Genomic DNA, 16,150 nt, shown 5'->3' with positions numbered 1-16,150 from the left:
GGAACTGATGGTTCATTTCCTGTTACAACTCTCATTGGAACATGAGGGCCTCTTTCTATGCAGTCCACATAGGCCTCATCTTGAGAAAGCATATGAAGATGCATCTTTACCTTCCAATGATGGTAATTATCTTTATCCAGAAAAGGAATCTTGACTCCAACATCTTTCTTGTTCATCTTGCTGAATTGTTTTGATCTTTAAACTCTTTGTAGATTAAGAGCTTGCTCTGATACCAATTGTTAGTCCCTTAACAATATAGCAAGAATTACAGAAGGGGGGTTGAATGAAATTCTTTACCTTTTTCTTGAAATAAAAATGTTCAACTCGATTATAGATATATCTGTTTTGATTAGCACAATGCGGAATATAACCTTTAATGAATCAAAACAAGAGTAATTAAAAACAAGAGTCTTTAAAAACTTTCTGGTGGATTTAAACAATTCCACCAGAGATATATATTAATATATCGAGAGAACTCTGTGTGCAGAAATGCTCACAGCTGCTTATACAAGATAGAACAACTAAGAACACAGGAAATGCTAAAGATAGTGCTTACAAAGATTTCTCTGTGTTTGTTTCTAAGCTCACTTAGTTTTCTTAGTTTCATGTTTCTATTTGCTACTCTCTTGGTTTATATATTACCAAGATTACAAAGTCAAAAGAACTGAATAAATATAAAATCTAACAGTCTTGATCTTTGCTGCTTTTCGTCCTCTATTACCCAGTTAATGGGCTTCCACAGTGTGTTTGTATCCAATCTCGACGGCTGTGTGTCAGCTTTCACTGTTCAACTGATGTTTGAATCTTGATATTATCATCCGTCGACTTTCAGATCATTCGTCGATGACTTACTTGATCATCCGTCGACTGCTATTTTGAACATCCGTTGAAAGTCATTTGATCATCCGTCGAAGCTTTGTTAAGCATCCGTTGATAGCTATTTTGGCACTTGACTTCATTTCACTTATACAGAATTACAAGACATTGCTTATGTACAGTTAATCAACCTATTCTGCATATCTACTTAAAGTCAACATGACTTATATGCTACTACATATTCTATACAAAGGTGCATACAACACTGTGCTACAAACTTATCATTATATAAGCTACTCACTCGATGGATAATAAATTACTCATCCGTCGGTACTCAAACTGAGTTATCCGTCGGGACTATAATTCTTATCTGTCGAGTGCTACATTATTTCACTAAGTAAAATCTACTTAGATATTTTGTTTAGGTAATCATCAAGTGCACAACATATTCACAACAGTTGCTATTGTGTTATGGGGTATTTGGTTCTGGCGCAATAAAAATGTTTGGGAAGGAAAGGCAGTTTCACCTTTGTTAGCAGTGGATTGGAGCAGCAAGATTGTACGGGACCGGAGGCTAGCAATGGCGAACAAAAGCAAACGTGACAATACAACAGGTGGAGTCAAGCTGCAAGAGGTGGAGAAATGGCAACCACCAGAGGAGGGGAGTTTTAAAGTTAATGTGGATGCTGCTATTCAGGAAGGTTCTGAGTCTTTTTCCATTGGCATGGTGATTAGAGACCACACAGGGACTTTCATCGAGGGTAAGGTGATGAGTTTTCCTAGCCCTGAATCAGTTTTTGCAGCTGAGGCGATAGGAATGCGTGAGGCACTCTCGTGGATTGCAGATAAAGGCCTACATAAAGTCACGTTCGAATCTGATTCGTTGCTCACTGTTAAGGCTTTGCAGAACAGGGAGGATAATCAGCTTGAAGTCGGACATATACTTAGCAGCTGTTTGGATTGGCTTACAGGAAATCCTAGTTTTGTGGTATCTTTTGTTAAAAGGCATGTAAACAAGGTTGCCCATGAATTGGAAAGATGTCCTTGTTTAGTTAATTGCTACAATTTATTCACGTCTCCTCCAGACTTATTGTTGGAGACTCTTATGTTTGATCATTCGTTCTAATGAAAGCAATTTTTATTCAAAAAAAAAAAAATTAAGGCAATACTATCGCACATTGGGAATAAATCGAGAGATATGTACAGCTCTATTAACAAAATTATAAGCTCTTTTTATTGAATAAATTGATGGAAAACATTAACTCAAAGACGCAGACTAAAACCAAGACACATGCAGTTTTGTAGGGGTCACGTTTTTTAGATGGGTTAATGTTATGTGTTTGATTGAGTGCTGGAATGAATGAGTATTCTTAATTTAAAATATTTTAAGTTAATAATTTTAATTTAATTAAATATATAGTTTTATTATTATTTTAATATATTTTTAGTTCATATATTTATTTTAGTATTAAATAATTACATTTAAATGCTTACATAAGAATTAAAATAATACTTATAAAATTGATTTTTATACCGCTCTCTCATTATGATTGAAAGTTATACCTGATTTAGAATTTTGCTAACTAAAGGACCCCATAAAAGTCTTTTTATCAAATAAATTAATGGAGACTCTATTAAGAAAACATTAACTCAAATACACATGCTAAAAACAAGATGCTGCACGGCCTCTTTAAATAGGATCGCACCTTGCATCAGTTTACATTCTTCAAGATATGCAAGAACATCATTTACAAGACTACGTTCACATTCAATTTGCAGAGGAAGTCTACCTTCACACTAAAGTTTAATCTTTTCCGATGTATGGGATTTTATAACTATTATATTGACCGACATGATTAGTCATGCACATTTGTTGAGTCAAAAATATTTTATTATTGAGTTTTTGGGCTGGATTTTCCTCAAATGATGGTTTCACGGAAGCCACCAACTCATCAACACTCGAATATAATACTAACAAAGCTTAACAACTTTCCTAATAAAACATGGCAGCTAAGAGTGAGTGTCTTATATTATTGGTGTTGCACAATATATTCTACCTACACACGCGTGGTCCTTGAGCAACAAAAATCAAAGTCAATGTTAAGTGTTCAATTGACTATTGATTTGGTTCTGTACCATTGTGTATCTGAAGAAATCCCAGTATATATATTACAAACCATGCAGGTAGCCAAACATTTAAAGAGATGGCTAGATTGTACAAGCAGCCTCTTGGTCTTATACTGTTTCATGCTCTTTTCATCTCTATACTTTCACTTAATGTAATGTCATCACCAACAACTGAAGCAGAAGCCCTTGTCAAATGGAAGGACAGTTTATTCGAATCTTCTTTGATTGATTCTTGGTCCTTAAACAATCTTAGTAACCTTTGTAACTGGACTGGCATTACATGCAATACTGCAGGAACAGTTTCTCAGCTCAGCATTTCCCCTGAAAATGTGATTGGAATCTCTGGAACACTTGATCACTTCAACTTCTCCTCATTCCCAAGTCTCACTTATTTGAACCTCAATTCCAACAACTTATCGAATAGTATACCAGCAGATATCGGAAATGCAAAACAACTTGAGCAATTGGATCTCTCCAACAACAGTTTTAGCGGTAACATTCCTTACCATATTAGTCATCTCCAAAGTTACAATATAATAGAAACACTTGGTTGTATTTTTTTTAGTACAGGTCTTTTACAGAGTCCTAAAATGAAGTTGTATATATTTGAACACCCCAAATTGATTGTTGCACACCCTTCTATTCTATATTTTATTTGACCCTTATATCGCTAATGTTAATGCAACTTGTTGTCAAACTTTTTTATATCACGAGTTACGGTATAATATAACTAAATAAGGGTGTGCAACCATCAATCTAGGGTGTGTAGTTATCAGCACCCTCGATCATCTAAATAATCTTCAAGTTTTTAATTTGTTTGATATGTGATAATTTTGCAGGAAATATTCCTTCAGAAATAGGTATGTTGACAAATCTTTCATTACTCGATCTGAGTAATAATGATTTTAAAGGAACAATTCCCAGAGAGATAGGGAACCTCATCAATTTGAGTTTCTTATATTTGAAATCCAATAATCTTAGTGGAAATATTCCACCAGAGATCGGGAACTTAACATTGCTGATGTTTCTTAGTATGAGCAATAATCAATTGAACGGAAGTATTCCACGTGAGATTGGGAATCTAATATATCTGGAAGATCTATCTCTGTACAACAACCAATTGGATGGAAGTATACCACCTGAGATTGGGAACTTAACAGAGGTCGAGAGTCTAAATCTCAGCAATAACCAATTGAATGGAGAGCTGCCTGGTTCCATTTCCAATTTAACTATATTGCTTTTACTTGACCTTTCTTCCAACAGGTTTTCTGGCACCATTCCTACTGACTTTGGGAAGTATACTTCCAACTTGTCAGAACTTGATTTATCGGATAACAACTTTTCGGGTAAGTATCAATAGTTCATTACTGGTTTATTGTTTGAAATTAAGTACTTAAATTGCTTTTGAAAATTTTATTGAATCCCCTTTGTATTTTGCAGGAGAACTTCCTATAGCAATTTGCGAAGGAGTGAGATGCCCTGTTAATCTTGATTTCTCAAGTAACAGTTTTCATGGCACACTTCCAAATTTTTCAGGAGATTTTAGCTTGATTAATTTTAGCAAGAACAAATTTCAAGGGACAATACCGGCATCCTATTGTGGTGGGGAATACCTTCAATTGCTTGATTTGTCGAATAACAATTTAAGCGGTACACTTCCTCCCTGTTTGGGAAATACGAGCATGTCTATACTTGATCTTCATAACAATCAAATTCATGGGAAGATACCGCCAACTTTCACAAAGGGCTGCAAACTCACGACGTTTAACATCAACAACAATCACATGGAAGGATCGATACCCCAAACCTTGGCTAATTGTCAATTGTTGCAGATTCTTGATCTTGGAAAGAACAAATTAAGTGACACATTTCCACAGTGGCTGGTTAGTCTTCCGAAGCTACAAATTCTTGTCTTGCGATCAAATAAACTTCATGGTAACTTAAATGTAAGCATGAAACATCCATTCCCCAACTTGCGAATCATGGATTTGTCTCAGAATCAATTTAGTGGCAACCTGCCAATCAATTTGTTTGATAATTTCAAAGTCATGGCCATTTCAGATCAATTCTTTGGTTTGGATCGAAATCAGATAGATGATTCATATTACGAAAGTTCTATTTCGTTAACTGTTAAAGGAAATGAGATTGAAGTGAAAAGAATCTTGTACATTTACACAAGTATAGATTTATCAAGGAACATGTTCAGTGGCGTAGTTTCAGAGGTCATTGGAGAACTTAAATCACTCCGCCTGCTCAACCTTTCTCATAACAGCCTGACAGGCCAAATACCATCACTGCTGGGAAACATGAATCTTCTGGAATCTTTAGATCTCTCTTCAAACCAGTTAACGGGTACGATTCCTAGGCAGTTAACCAGTCTGACTTTTCTTGCGTCCTTAAACCTTTCTGCCAACAATCTTTCTGGACAAATTCCACAAGGCAGGCAATTCGACGCTTTGAGCAATAACTCTTATCTAGGCAATGTGGCCTTGTGTGGAATTCCTTTGACTAAGAAATGTAGAAATGATGATTTTCCAACACAAGAAGTTGATGAAGATGTCGAAAATGACAATGAGTGGTTCGACTGGAAAATGATCATAATAGGGTATGGAAGTGGACTGGTAGTCGGGTTGTCCACGGGATATGTTGTGTTCACAACCGGAAAGCCTTGGCGATTGGTGATGTTTGTTGAAAAAGCTCAGAAATGGTTAATCAGAAGATAGATGAAGAGGACTTCAGATTATGTAAATATCGATGATTTTACTGATTTATCATCCGATTATTCATTATAAAATGATATGTCAATTCAATTTTCATAATCCGATTAACCCTTGCATCTTTTTCTTAAACTAATAGATCTAGCTTAATAAAAAAAAATTATATTTTTTAAATATATATTCCAATCAATCATTCTAAATGTACAATATATCTAGACTACTATGTAAGATATATAATGTGAGTTGAGTTGAATTATTGTGGTGAATAAGTGCAGAATATATAAGATGCTTGATGCTTAAACAATTAATGGAATGCATAATCAGCTTCAACAACAAAGGGGTAATGGTGGTGACTGGTGAGTCAACTTGCCATAGATGCCAAAGTAAAAGTAAGTCTTCCTCATTACTACCGAATATATATGATGCATGGTGAGCCAGTCGGCTAATTTAATTACAATCTCATTTGGCAACATCATTCTACTTCACTGGCAGGGTGATGTGCCCTGTCATTACCACCTTTAAAGTGCACCTCCACTACCATGGATTGGATTCTTCCTCAATCATAAATTACTTTCTTTTTGAGGAATAGTTCGATATTGACTTATTATCATAGTCAATTACCCAAATGAGGGATCGAGTCTGAGTAGAGACATGCATGATTGAGTGTGTTTGCCTGCCAAACTCTGCATGTCTTCCAAAACTAAAGGAAAACAGGAAGAACTAAATAAAGCTTCATGTTCAACAAGCCATACTATCACATATTACCATTCCATAATTACTGAATTAACAAACTATGTTCTGTAGTGTTCATTGAACAAACTAATAACACATCGAAATGCTGATCTCTTCTATCACCAAATTCGATGTCTAGTTGCTTGGAACTGAAATCCTGAATTCAGAGGGTTGATATTAGCGCCATGGCCACCAAACTCATGCTTAAATGGCATAATTTTATTGTTATGCATCGAGTTAAACATCATCAATGATCCGCCATTTGTTTTGTTCTGATCAAGAATACTTTTTGGCATGCTGATGGAGATCTCTGGCTGTGGAATGAAATTTGATTTCTTGTCTGCAGGAAATTTGTGTTTGTCGAATGGAGTAGCATCTGTCAAATGGACGGTTGTAATATCGTGGATGCTAGGCCTCTTCTTTTCTTTTCCTTCTGAAAGCTGTCTTAAGTAGTATTTTTGAGCATGGCTTGCTACTTGAATTGATGTCTTGGTGATCACAAAATTTCGCGAAATGTTCCTCCAGTCTCCTTTGCCATGCTTTCGAAGTCCCATCAAAAACTGCCTATAGTGTTATCATCAAACAAACAGTAGTACAATTAGAATAAAGATGAAGACTGTATATATCTGTAAAGCTGTTTAAATGAACTAAGCTATGCCTATAAAATTTTGGTAACACTTCAATAGTAAATTAATAATCTAATAATCAAAAAATACAGTTGTGAAAGCAACGACCATTGCATAAGCCCCTCTTGGTTGTCAAAAGTTCTTGCAGATCAAGACCTTTTTCTTTGCATTATACTACTTAATCTATGAGGAGCCACCGGAGCAATAAAGATTCAAACTCATGATCCAACACTAGCCTATTAACGAATCCTCAAAATCAAGGCAAATTATAGCAGCGAATAATATGAAATAAATGCACAGTTCATGCAACTTATGCTTTCAGATTGTAAATGGAGATAGGTGCTGATCTTTTTTTATTCCTACTTCAGAGCTAACCATAGTATGATCAGAAGCTCACCTGTGTTCATCTTCTGTCCAAGGCTGTCCTTTCCTTTTCTCATGGTCAGAAGATCTACACGCAAACGGACGCTTTCCAAATTCATTAAGATACTGATTTTTAGCCAACTTCTTTGTTGAAGCGTCGTCCTGCAGCCTTTCTGGAAGTGGAAACAGACCAGCTTCAATATCACTAATGTCATCCTCCAATTTTTTGTATTGCTCAATCACATCTAAGACTGATTTTCCAGGGATCATGGATGCCACCTGTAACCATCGATCAGGGGTATCTTCATCAAACAATGCGAGACAACTCTCAAACGTTCCATTTTCTTCAGTTGTCCAGTTTGTTCTTTGAAACCCTTGCTTCAACCATTTTGAATTGAAAGTATGAGAAGTAGGATACAAAGTCTCCATTTTCGCAAAGTTCAGGCTTCCTGTTTAAAAATTTCAAGATTTAGTACAATATTTAGTGAACAAAATAATATATGAGGATGTCTACAAACACCAAGAGGACCTTATATATAACTATTCAATGGGAATTAAAATAGTCTTTGTTTTTGCATAAGTTGAAAAATCTGACAATATATTAGAAATAGAAAAGACCAGCCATTTAAGAATCTTGAAAAATTAGCAAAAGATCTTACAAGAAAAAAATATAAGCCAAAATCCCGAAAAAAAATATTCTGAAGACCTTGATTTTTTTTCGTAGAAAACCAGTCTAATACTTCAAAGAATATCATAAGGATATATAAAAAAAGAGTAAACCAAGAGAAGAAAAAAAATCTAAAGAATCAGGAAAAGCAAGTTGAAGATTGTACTTGAAAAAAGAACTTGGGAGATAGAATGATCAGAACTTCAAGAAGCTGTTGGAGTATAGTTTTGTAGCCTGGTCATGGATGAAGCCAAATGACTAGATTGTTAAAAAAAAGAGTGGGAGGCATCAAAAAATCTGAAGGTGGCTGATTTTGATTGGGATTTCATGGTTTTTGCAGCACAAGCATATTTATTTGCCTTTTCACTTACTATAGGGTGGTGATGAAAGAAGGGTTGGCTCCAATGTGTAATCTAAGCAAATCAAAATACTTTTGTGTCATCAAATAAAAGTTTAGCTTGCTACTGGACAATCTTTGGGTAGTAGCACTTTTAAAAAGTAAATGATACACAAAGAAAAGTAAGGCATATAGTGAAACTATTCACTTCTTATTTGATTTCTTTTTCGGCATTCTATTCTTTTGTTAATGTGACATTTCTCTTGATACATTAGATTTTTAAGCGCGGAGGGGTGAGGATTCAAACCTGAGACCTTGGTCAGAGTAGCGGAGAAGAATTTTACCGTAAAATCCAATCTTAAGTCAGGGCTATCAATTTTAATGAATCCTCCATTCTCGAGTTTGGCCACCACACTGCCTACGAGTACTCCATTTTCCTTTATATTCAGTCTTTAAATAAAAGATCACTAAGGATAAAGGCCTGATTACTGCAAATGGTAAAGATTGTGCTCAAAATGTCATTTTTCCTTTATTATTTGGAATTAGTTTATGCATAAGGATGGGAGGATATATAATTAAATACGCGAGGAGATGAATCTGATATATTAGCTTTATAGTAATGCCTATGGTGATTGGTGAGGAAGATCAGCCAAGTTTTTCTAGTACATAAAAATATATAACTAGCATGGCTGCAATAAAGGATGCAAATTGCAGTGAAAAAGAAAGCTGTTTTCAGTATAGCATCCGAGTGCATAATGAATCAGCCAACAACATGGCCTTCAGGAGAAAGCAAGAAATGAGTGATGAGTTGATAAGGTCACACCTTCTGTAGACATGGCATACTTTGTAAAAGTCTCGGCTTTTGGCTCTCATTTGATAAAGAATTTAGCCTCTTTGTGTGAGATTTGCGCACTTGTTGGAGCTAAGCCAAAATCATCCAATTTTATTTTGATCAATAGCAATCCCCACAGACAAATGTCAAAATCATATGACTGAATTGGTTAAATTTGTAGTTGTTACTAACTTGAGAGGGCTGCATCATGTCAGAGTTGGTGACTTGACTGTAAGTATGGATACATATCTAGAATTTAAGTCATGCTGTTCATATATATGAGCACTCCACTCTCTACCAATCTGCAAGTGCAAGAAATTGATGATATTTAATCGTCTCTTTTGGAATTTAATTGTGGATATGGATGCTGATATTTGCACTAACAACAAAAGGTTAAAACAAATAAACTATAATTTTCCTGATAAATAAGAGGAAGATGCTTACAGATATCTCTGTCTTGCATTTAGGTCTTGGTGCATGAAACTGATTTCAGTAAGCATGTTGCCTGTAGGGGGAATTTCGCAGATATTGACTAAATTATAGTTAAATGTTTGGTTAATGACCATCATGTAGCACAATCTATGTAAGTAGTCCCCAAGTAGATGTGCTATTCTTCTTTCTTCATCTTGGGATTTATTACAGATTTCGGATAATGGACCAATATATTTACTGTTAGGGTGTCAACAACATGAATCGAGCACTTGGCAAAAAAAACATGAATCGAGCTGAATACTGTCAAGTTGAATCACGAGCTAAACTAAAAGGCTTACTTTCGAGCTTGAGCTCAAATTTAGTAGTCACAAAATTAAAAGTCCGAAACTTTGCTTCATAAAAGTTCAATATGCTATTTAAGCTTAAATTAACTGTACTAGTTCGTAGATATTGACAAAAACTCCAATAGGGTAATTTTTACTAGAGCTTGACTGTATGAAATATGTAAAAATGTAATAATTCTTTTTTTATATACATGTGGGGATCACGCTCTATGAAAAACACATTTTAGCGTGAGAACAGTGACACTGTCACCAGAATCACGCATATTATTTAATTTACAAATAAAAGCTCTTTAGAGCTTGTAAGAGTGACAAATTGAGTAATTTGAATCTCTCAACTTAGGCTCAGTATTTCAATGGCTCAACCTCAGCTCAATTGTCATATAAATGAATTTGAGTATTTTACCAGCCGAGATTGAATAGTTCACCGATGACATAAATCATCTTACCCCTCTAATATTGATAAGCTGTTACAACTTACAACGTGATACTTGGTATGACTGTCACTTGAATTGTTGCTCTGGTATTTACATAATTTCTAGAAATGTTCTACCAATCTTCTTGACATATCTTTTGAAACAGACTGTGTTTGAACAGTCTGTGTAACAAACAACTAATGTCAAAACACAAAGATCCTCTAACTTTAATAATTTGGTGAAAATGACAAGTGAAACAGAGCTAAATCTTGGGTTTGAAAACTTGAATCTAAAATTGTTAGTTTTTGTTAGTTGGCTTATTACAAACTTTTGTAACTATATTCCCAGTTCATAGATAGCTTCGTTGAAGGTTATATGATTGTTGTACTTCAGAATTGGTTGTATAAACTTGGAAGTCAAAATCTCTTGTTTAGACCTAGTTAATTGTTATATGATAGTCCATTTGTTGTATATGATAGTCTATTTGTTGTGATTACCTAATTCTTCAGTTATGTGCCGTCCAAACATCGAACAAGAATGACAGGCAAAAACTATCACAAATAAAACAAGCACACAAGTCCAACTGGAGTCATTTCACACTTTTGGTATTGTGTTATCCTGCCATATCAAACAAGACAAACTAGTTGCTTCAGTGAACAAATATCCAATTTAATAAAAAAAGGTCTCGAGAGGAAAATACACTCAAAGAACACAAGTTACAAGTACACACATTTAGGAGGAAAAAGGATAGCAGGGTGGGAAGCTTCAAGCTTCAGGAACAGAGCCTACAGGGCACTTGGTTGATTTCAAGCTTCGGGAACAGGGGCTACAGGCCGCTTCATTGATGCAGACTTAAGCAGATGGTTGTAGCTGCCTTTCTCTTTAAATAGCTGGGAAAAATGATGTTTACAATACAAAATGCCTTCAAGGGCTGCATAAGTTGATGGAGTTATGAAGCATCCACCATGAGAGCACTTGAAGCATGTTTTATGATAAGATTGGCTCTCCACTGTTACCTGACATTATTATTCACAAACAGAAACAAATAAATAAGACATATTATTGGCCCACATGCACATGAGTAATTATCCAACCAGTAGTTTATCAGACAAGTAGACAGCTATATCGAGCTTGCAGTGATTATCTATGATAAACTCACCTAATTATGGCAGCATTTGGACAGTCGTTTCTGTTTTTAGGATATGCCCTTTTTCCCTTTCCTTTTCCTAGTTGCTTATAAAATTTCTTAGCTTTAACTACCTTTAGACACTATCAACAATTTAAATACCTAATGACTAATGTTTATAAATAAATGCCTCAAGATATAACAATCGTACTGGTTTATGTCCAAGTGTTGCTTCAAATTTTAGACAGTAATTCAAAAAATACATGTTGGCGATGTGAAAGGTCATGCACAATAAAATCGGTTTGTACATGCATTCTATTAACTACTGAAGGGATGCAACCACGATAATCAAGAACACTCGACAGTGGAAGATGGAACCCTATAAAAGCTCTTTACTGTAGTTTGAAAAGTATTTCCTGAAAGCACTGTTCAAATTTCAATCTGTGAAGTCATATCAGCTATTAATCCTACTTGGCTTAAAATTTGACACATGCTGCTTGTAATTGCTTATTGATCAAGTTAAGAGGGTGTTCGTGATGGATGTGAAGAAGGCAGGGTTATAGCTCAAAGAATCCATGGTGGTTGAGGAACATATTATTTAGTAGTAGCTATGGCCTAAAGACTATGTACACTGCATGAATCAATTAAATAATTCTTGTAGGAAACCCGAGACTAAAATCATCAACGTTGTATTATTAACTGTTTCATTTTATAAAGTATAGCTGAATACCTTCTCTAGTGGATATGCCGTTTTACCACAAGTTGCACATTTTTCTTGTGTCCCGGAAAACATTCCAGCAGCTTTGCTAGGTGACCTCGTCTGAAAATCCATAGAGTCACAGGTGACATGAGCTTGCGTAAATCAAGAAAATCATTATAGTCTGTATATTTTTTTACATATACAAGTAATGCTTGAGGAAACTTTACCAGCTCCGGGGTTAACTTTTCAACTGACTTTGCAGCTGAAAGAAAAGATAATGAATTACACATTGAAATTATAATTCAGATATGCACAGATAGTATTTACTGAATGAATGTAAGTGGCATAGGCATACATGACTGAAAGTTCTTGTTGTAGTTCCCTGACTCCTTAAATAGTTGTTCAAAGTGAGGCTTACAGTACAGAACACCTTCCATTGACGAGTAGTTGCCTAGCTGCAGTACAGGTACAAAAAACAATTGATATATGTTCATATTTACAGTAATTTTTTTATTAAGTGATTAAGTACTCCACATCAAGTAAGTTGATATGAAACAAAAAGAATAAGGAGGTTATTTACTTCATGATATATCAACTGGGGTTACTTTCTATATTACTGAAAACATAGAAAGTCTTGCATCCTTAAACTAACGCAAATGCAAGAAAGCAGGAAATATAAAAAAACTTAGTACTACGCTAGCCAGTACTACGGTGCCAATAACTGCTTCCTGTCACTAATCTAGAACATCTGCAAAATCACCACTACCTTATTGGCAGCCTTCAATTAAATATCGTAACAATCACATATGCCAGCTTAACCATGTGACGAGACAATTACAACAAAATCAGTACTACACCATTTCAAAAATAACTCTTACTATCTGTTTTAATAGAAAGCCATGAACTTCTACCAGTATAATAAATGTACAGTTGACCTATCTAGCTAATTAGTACTTAATATATTCGCAGAATAGCAAAATCTAGGATTACATAAATTTATAAAATAAACTCCGCTCAAGAGAGTGCTAATTCATCTCTTCTACTCTGTACCAAAACATTTCATATCCGCAAGTTACACTTTTAGTCAATCTATGTCAATATACACAATTTCACCGATCTTTGACGGCTAAAAATTCTTTCTAACAATACATACCACATGCTAGTCAGAAATGCACATACTTCACATATATTACAAACCAAAATCACACCAAAAAAACAATGACAAAAAGCATTAAAATCGATAAACAAAACAAATCAAGAAAAGAGCAATCTAGTAGCCAAAAAATCACCTTCAAGGTCCCTTTGCAGTGAGTGCACCTAAAGCAAGATTTGTGAAAATCAACTCCATCAGCAGACAAAAGCTCCATTGGATAAACAGTCTTCTCACACACCTTACATTTCTGTTGTGTTCCAGTAAAAGACATCCCTCTTTTTTCTTAGATCTGATCTTGCCTTTCTTGTACCTCAAATTTAAACCCAACCCACAAAAATCTTAAGCTTCTTCAACAACAACAAACACTAACATAATCATAAAGTTGCAACCTTTAATCAAAACTAATAAAAACCATGTAATGTAAATGAAAAAGTTCAATCTTTAATGATTATTATTCATTTTTTAAGTGTAATGTGTGATTATGAGTGTATGAGTGTACTTGAAACAAGAAATTTATAAAAACCCATGTTTAAGAAAGTGTATAGATGTACCTTGATAACACAGATTGAGTTGAGAATTGAGCTCACAATTGTTGATGAAGCTTGAATATCCAAGAATGAGCCTTTTGAAATAAGTGTTTGTATGTAAAAGTGTAAATGTGTATTAAAGTTTGTGTGTGTTTTTGTGCGGAGAATGGAGAGAATATGAGAAAAAGGATAGTCTTTTTCGCGGAGAGTCGTTCAAAGATAAAATAAAACCAAAGGTGTGTGTGACATTTATATAAAGAAATGAAAAGGAAAGAATAAAGGGGGCCATATGGACGGTTCGGAAGAAATGCTCTTTTAATCTTGCGAGGATAAAAATAAGAGGTGTTGAATGTTAACTACTTAGTAGCACTAGGGTGTTCGTGGATCGATTTGGCCGGATTTTAAACGTTTTTATAATCCAACTTAATTAAATTGGTGTAAAAATTTTCGAGTCAACTCGTAAAATATAAAATTGTAACCCAACCCCATCCATCGTACATCGATTTGGGTCGGGTTAGGTTGGTTAGAACGAATTGGATTATTATAAAAAAAAATTCAATATTATATATAATTGTAAATTTTAAATAGTAGAACCTACAATTATAGTACTATTCTTTAATTTGATTAAATTTAAATTTTAGTAAAGTATATCATGTCGTAATCATATACACATACACGAAATGTAACTATAAATGAAAATATTTATATTGTATAATGTACAATTACAATTACATATAATATATAGATTATATTTATATTATTGAACGAGCCTTTAGTTAAATCGGGTTGGGTTGAGTTGGCCGAATAAATCTTGTAACCATACCCAACCCATTTAATGCGGTTTGAATTTTTTTTTAACTCAACCATGGATCAGGTTTTTTTTAATTGGCCTAAAAGAGAGTTGGGTCGGTTTGATCGTGTTGACGAACACCCGTGACTGCTACTCATTCTGTCCTTTAAAACATTTCCTCTTTGATTAAAAGTACATGTTTTAAGAAAATTACATAATTTATGCTTATTTATGATTGGGTGCACAATGTTGGGGGAGGGAGATTAGCTAAACTCTTCCCCCATTTTGCTTTTTCAAATGACAAGTTGACAACAACCAATCAAAACACAGCATTACACACACATGAATTGTTAGTAACATTATACTTCTCACATACAAATAAAAAATTAATATTCACAATAGTCATTACAGTAGTCAGTTGATAGAAAACAGATTTTTTAAATTTACTCCTCTACTTATAAAATCTACTTCATTGGTTAAACATGAATGACGATGGATTCTTTACTTTTGATATTAATGAACCACCACCATCAGAGCCTTCACACATGCAACATCAGTTTCATTTAAATCAACAACTTGTTAACAAGATAAAACTAAAGCTTAGTACAGATGCAATATCAGAAATTCTTATATTTTTGCTAAGCCACCAGTTAAAGAAAAATCCAGGAAAACCTTATCAAAGTGCAATTAAAGATGTTGCCATTAAGTACAATGTCAATCGATTGTACTAAAGGTTGTAGTCATGTTCGCCGTCACAAAGAATCCCTTTGTCATAGTGGTCAGGATCAGAACATCGATACAAACCTGTAGCCTCATCGTCGGAATCTGAAAATCCATAGTGCGTATTCATATTACTCAGTTTAATCAAGTGTTTAATCGAAGAAAGAATTAGAGCGGAGGAATTAGCGTTTGTGGGTGAAGAGAAAATTGAAAGTTGTGTTTAATCCAAGAGCGAATAGGGAGGGGTTGGGAAATTAGGGTTCATAGGTGAAGAGGGAGTCGGGTACGAGTAAAAAGAGGGCTGCTTTTTATTTTTGTTTTGTTGATATTACGATAATATGATTATATTTTGGTTTAAAATATTTGTTAACAATTTGCTGGCAATTTGAGATATGGATATTTTGGCACAATTTTGAAGATAATTTTATGACTTAAAATGAAAATAGAAAAAGTATTTTGAATGATCAAAAAGGAAAATAGGAAATGTATTAAGAGAGGGAGGGAGTAGTGTCTACCAGCCCGGTTCCCGATGTGTGAGGTGAGTACTTGTTAATTTATCAATAATGTTCAATGAGACGAGATTCGGTATGTATATATATCATAAATTAAAAAGATACAAATATCACTGTCATAAATGAATTCGAGATAATCGACACTACTTGAAAAATAATTTGATATATTTGAAGTTCAAATTTTACTATTATATTTGTTTACTAAATTAAAATTTT

At 34.4% G+C, this 16,150-nt stretch overlaps 4 protein-coding genes across 7 annotated transcripts; 2 read left to right on the top strand and 2 right to left on the bottom strand.

The window, feature by feature from the left end:
* Positions 1 to 1,396: 1,396 nt before the first annotated feature.
* Positions 1,397 to 1,942, top strand: LOC141705221 (uncharacterized). The gene has a single exon (XM_074508262.1). The coding sequence runs from the start codon at positions 1,397 to 1,399 to the stop codon at positions 1,940 to 1,942; it is 546 nt and encodes a 181-aa protein (XP_074364363.1).
* Positions 1,943 to 3,014: 1,072 nt separating this feature from the next.
* On the top strand, positions 3,015 to 5,775 carry LOC141705222 (uncharacterized). Its single transcript, XM_074508263.1, has 3 exons — positions 3,015 to 3,435; positions 3,783 to 4,289; positions 4,384 to 5,775. The coding sequence occupies exons 1-3, from the start codon at positions 3,021 to 3,023 to the stop codon at positions 5,664 to 5,666; spliced, it is 2,205 nt and encodes a 734-aa protein (XP_074364364.1). The 5' UTR covers positions 3,015 to 3,020; the 3' UTR covers positions 5,667 to 5,775.
* A 586-nt stretch (positions 5,776 to 6,361) lies between these two features.
* LOC141705223 (transcription factor DIVARICATA-like) lies at positions 6,362 to 8,504 on the bottom strand. The gene is made up of 3 exons (XM_074508264.1): positions 8,215 to 8,504; positions 7,416 to 7,830; positions 6,362 to 6,956 (listed from the first exon to the last, which is right to left on the bottom strand). Exons 2-3 carry the CDS (start codon positions 7,808 to 7,810, stop codon positions 6,512 to 6,514), a joined length of 840 nt encoding a protein of 279 aa, XP_074364365.1. The 5' UTR covers positions 7,811 to 7,830; positions 8,215 to 8,504; the 3' UTR covers positions 6,362 to 6,511.
* Positions 8,505 to 11,054: 2,550 nt separating this feature from the next.
* On the bottom strand, positions 11,055 to 14,090 carry LOC141705230 (LIM domain-containing protein WLIM2b-like). 4 transcript variants are annotated; one of them, XM_074508272.1, is made up of 6 exons: positions 13,937 to 14,090; positions 13,522 to 13,695; positions 12,588 to 12,687; positions 12,460 to 12,494; positions 12,263 to 12,352; positions 11,055 to 11,422 (listed from the first exon to the last, which is right to left on the bottom strand). In XM_074508272.1, the coding sequence occupies exons 2-6, from the start codon at positions 13,654 to 13,656 to the stop codon at positions 11,213 to 11,215; spliced, it is 570 nt and encodes a 189-aa protein (XP_074364373.1). In that variant the 5' UTR covers positions 13,657 to 13,695; positions 13,937 to 14,090; the 3' UTR covers positions 11,055 to 11,212. The 4 variants fall into 4 exon arrangements, with proteins under 4 accessions (XP_074364373.1, XP_074364375.1, XP_074364374.1 ...); XM_074508274.1 differs by having other exon boundaries at positions 13,522 to 13,732; positions 13,937 to 14,089; XM_074508273.1 differs by having other exon boundaries at positions 13,522 to 13,688; positions 13,937 to 14,089.
* Positions 14,091 to 16,150: the final 2,060 nt, after the last annotated feature.

This window comes from Apium graveolens, unplaced genomic scaffold (genome assembly GCF_009905375.1).
Source record: "Apium graveolens cultivar Ventura unplaced genomic scaffold, ASM990537v1 ctg866, whole genome shotgun sequence".
Classification (NCBI taxonomy): Eukaryota; Viridiplantae; Streptophyta; class Magnoliopsida; order Apiales; family Apiaceae; genus Apium; species Apium graveolens.
Note: the sequence above shows the minus strand (reverse complement) of the source record. Positions and strands in the feature narration are given on the sequence as shown.

Bases quoted from the DNA above. Each gene is read 5' to 3' on its own strand.
- LOC141705222 (XM_074508263.1), top strand. From the start codon at position 3,021: ATGGCTAGATTGTACAAGCAGCCTCTTGGTCTTATACTGTTTCATGCT. The intron at 3,436-3,782 runs GTAACATTCCTT...ATAATTTTGCAG, and splicing joins CTCCAACAACAGTTTTAGCG to GAAATATTCCTTCAGAAATA. The intron at 4,290-4,383 runs GTAAGTATCAAT...TGTATTTTGCAG, and splicing joins ATCGGATAACAACTTTTCGG to GAGAACTTCCTATAGCAATT.
- LOC141705230 (XM_074508272.1), bottom strand. From the start codon at position 13,656: ATGTCTTTTACTGGAACACAACAGAAATGTAAGGTGTGTGAGAAGACT. The intron at 12,353-12,459 runs GTAAAGTTTCCT...ATGGATTTTCAG, and splicing joins AAAAGTTAACCCCGGAGCTG to ACGAGGTCACCTAGCAAAGC. The intron at 11,423-12,262 runs GTATTCAGCTAT...TAATAATGTCAG, and splicing joins CGGCATATCCACTAGAGAAG to GTAACAGTGGAGAGCCAATC.
- LOC141705223 (XM_074508264.1), bottom strand. From the start codon at position 7,810: ATGGAGACTTTGTATCCTACTTCTCATACTTTCAATTCAAAATGGTTG. The intron at 6,957-7,415 runs GTGAGCTTCTGA...ATAACACTATAG, and splicing joins TGGACAGAAGATGAACACAG to GCAGTTTTTGATGGGACTTC.
- LOC141705221 (XM_074508262.1), top strand. From the start codon at position 1,397: ATGGCGAACAAAAGCAAACGTGACAATACAACAGGTGGAGTCAAGCTG.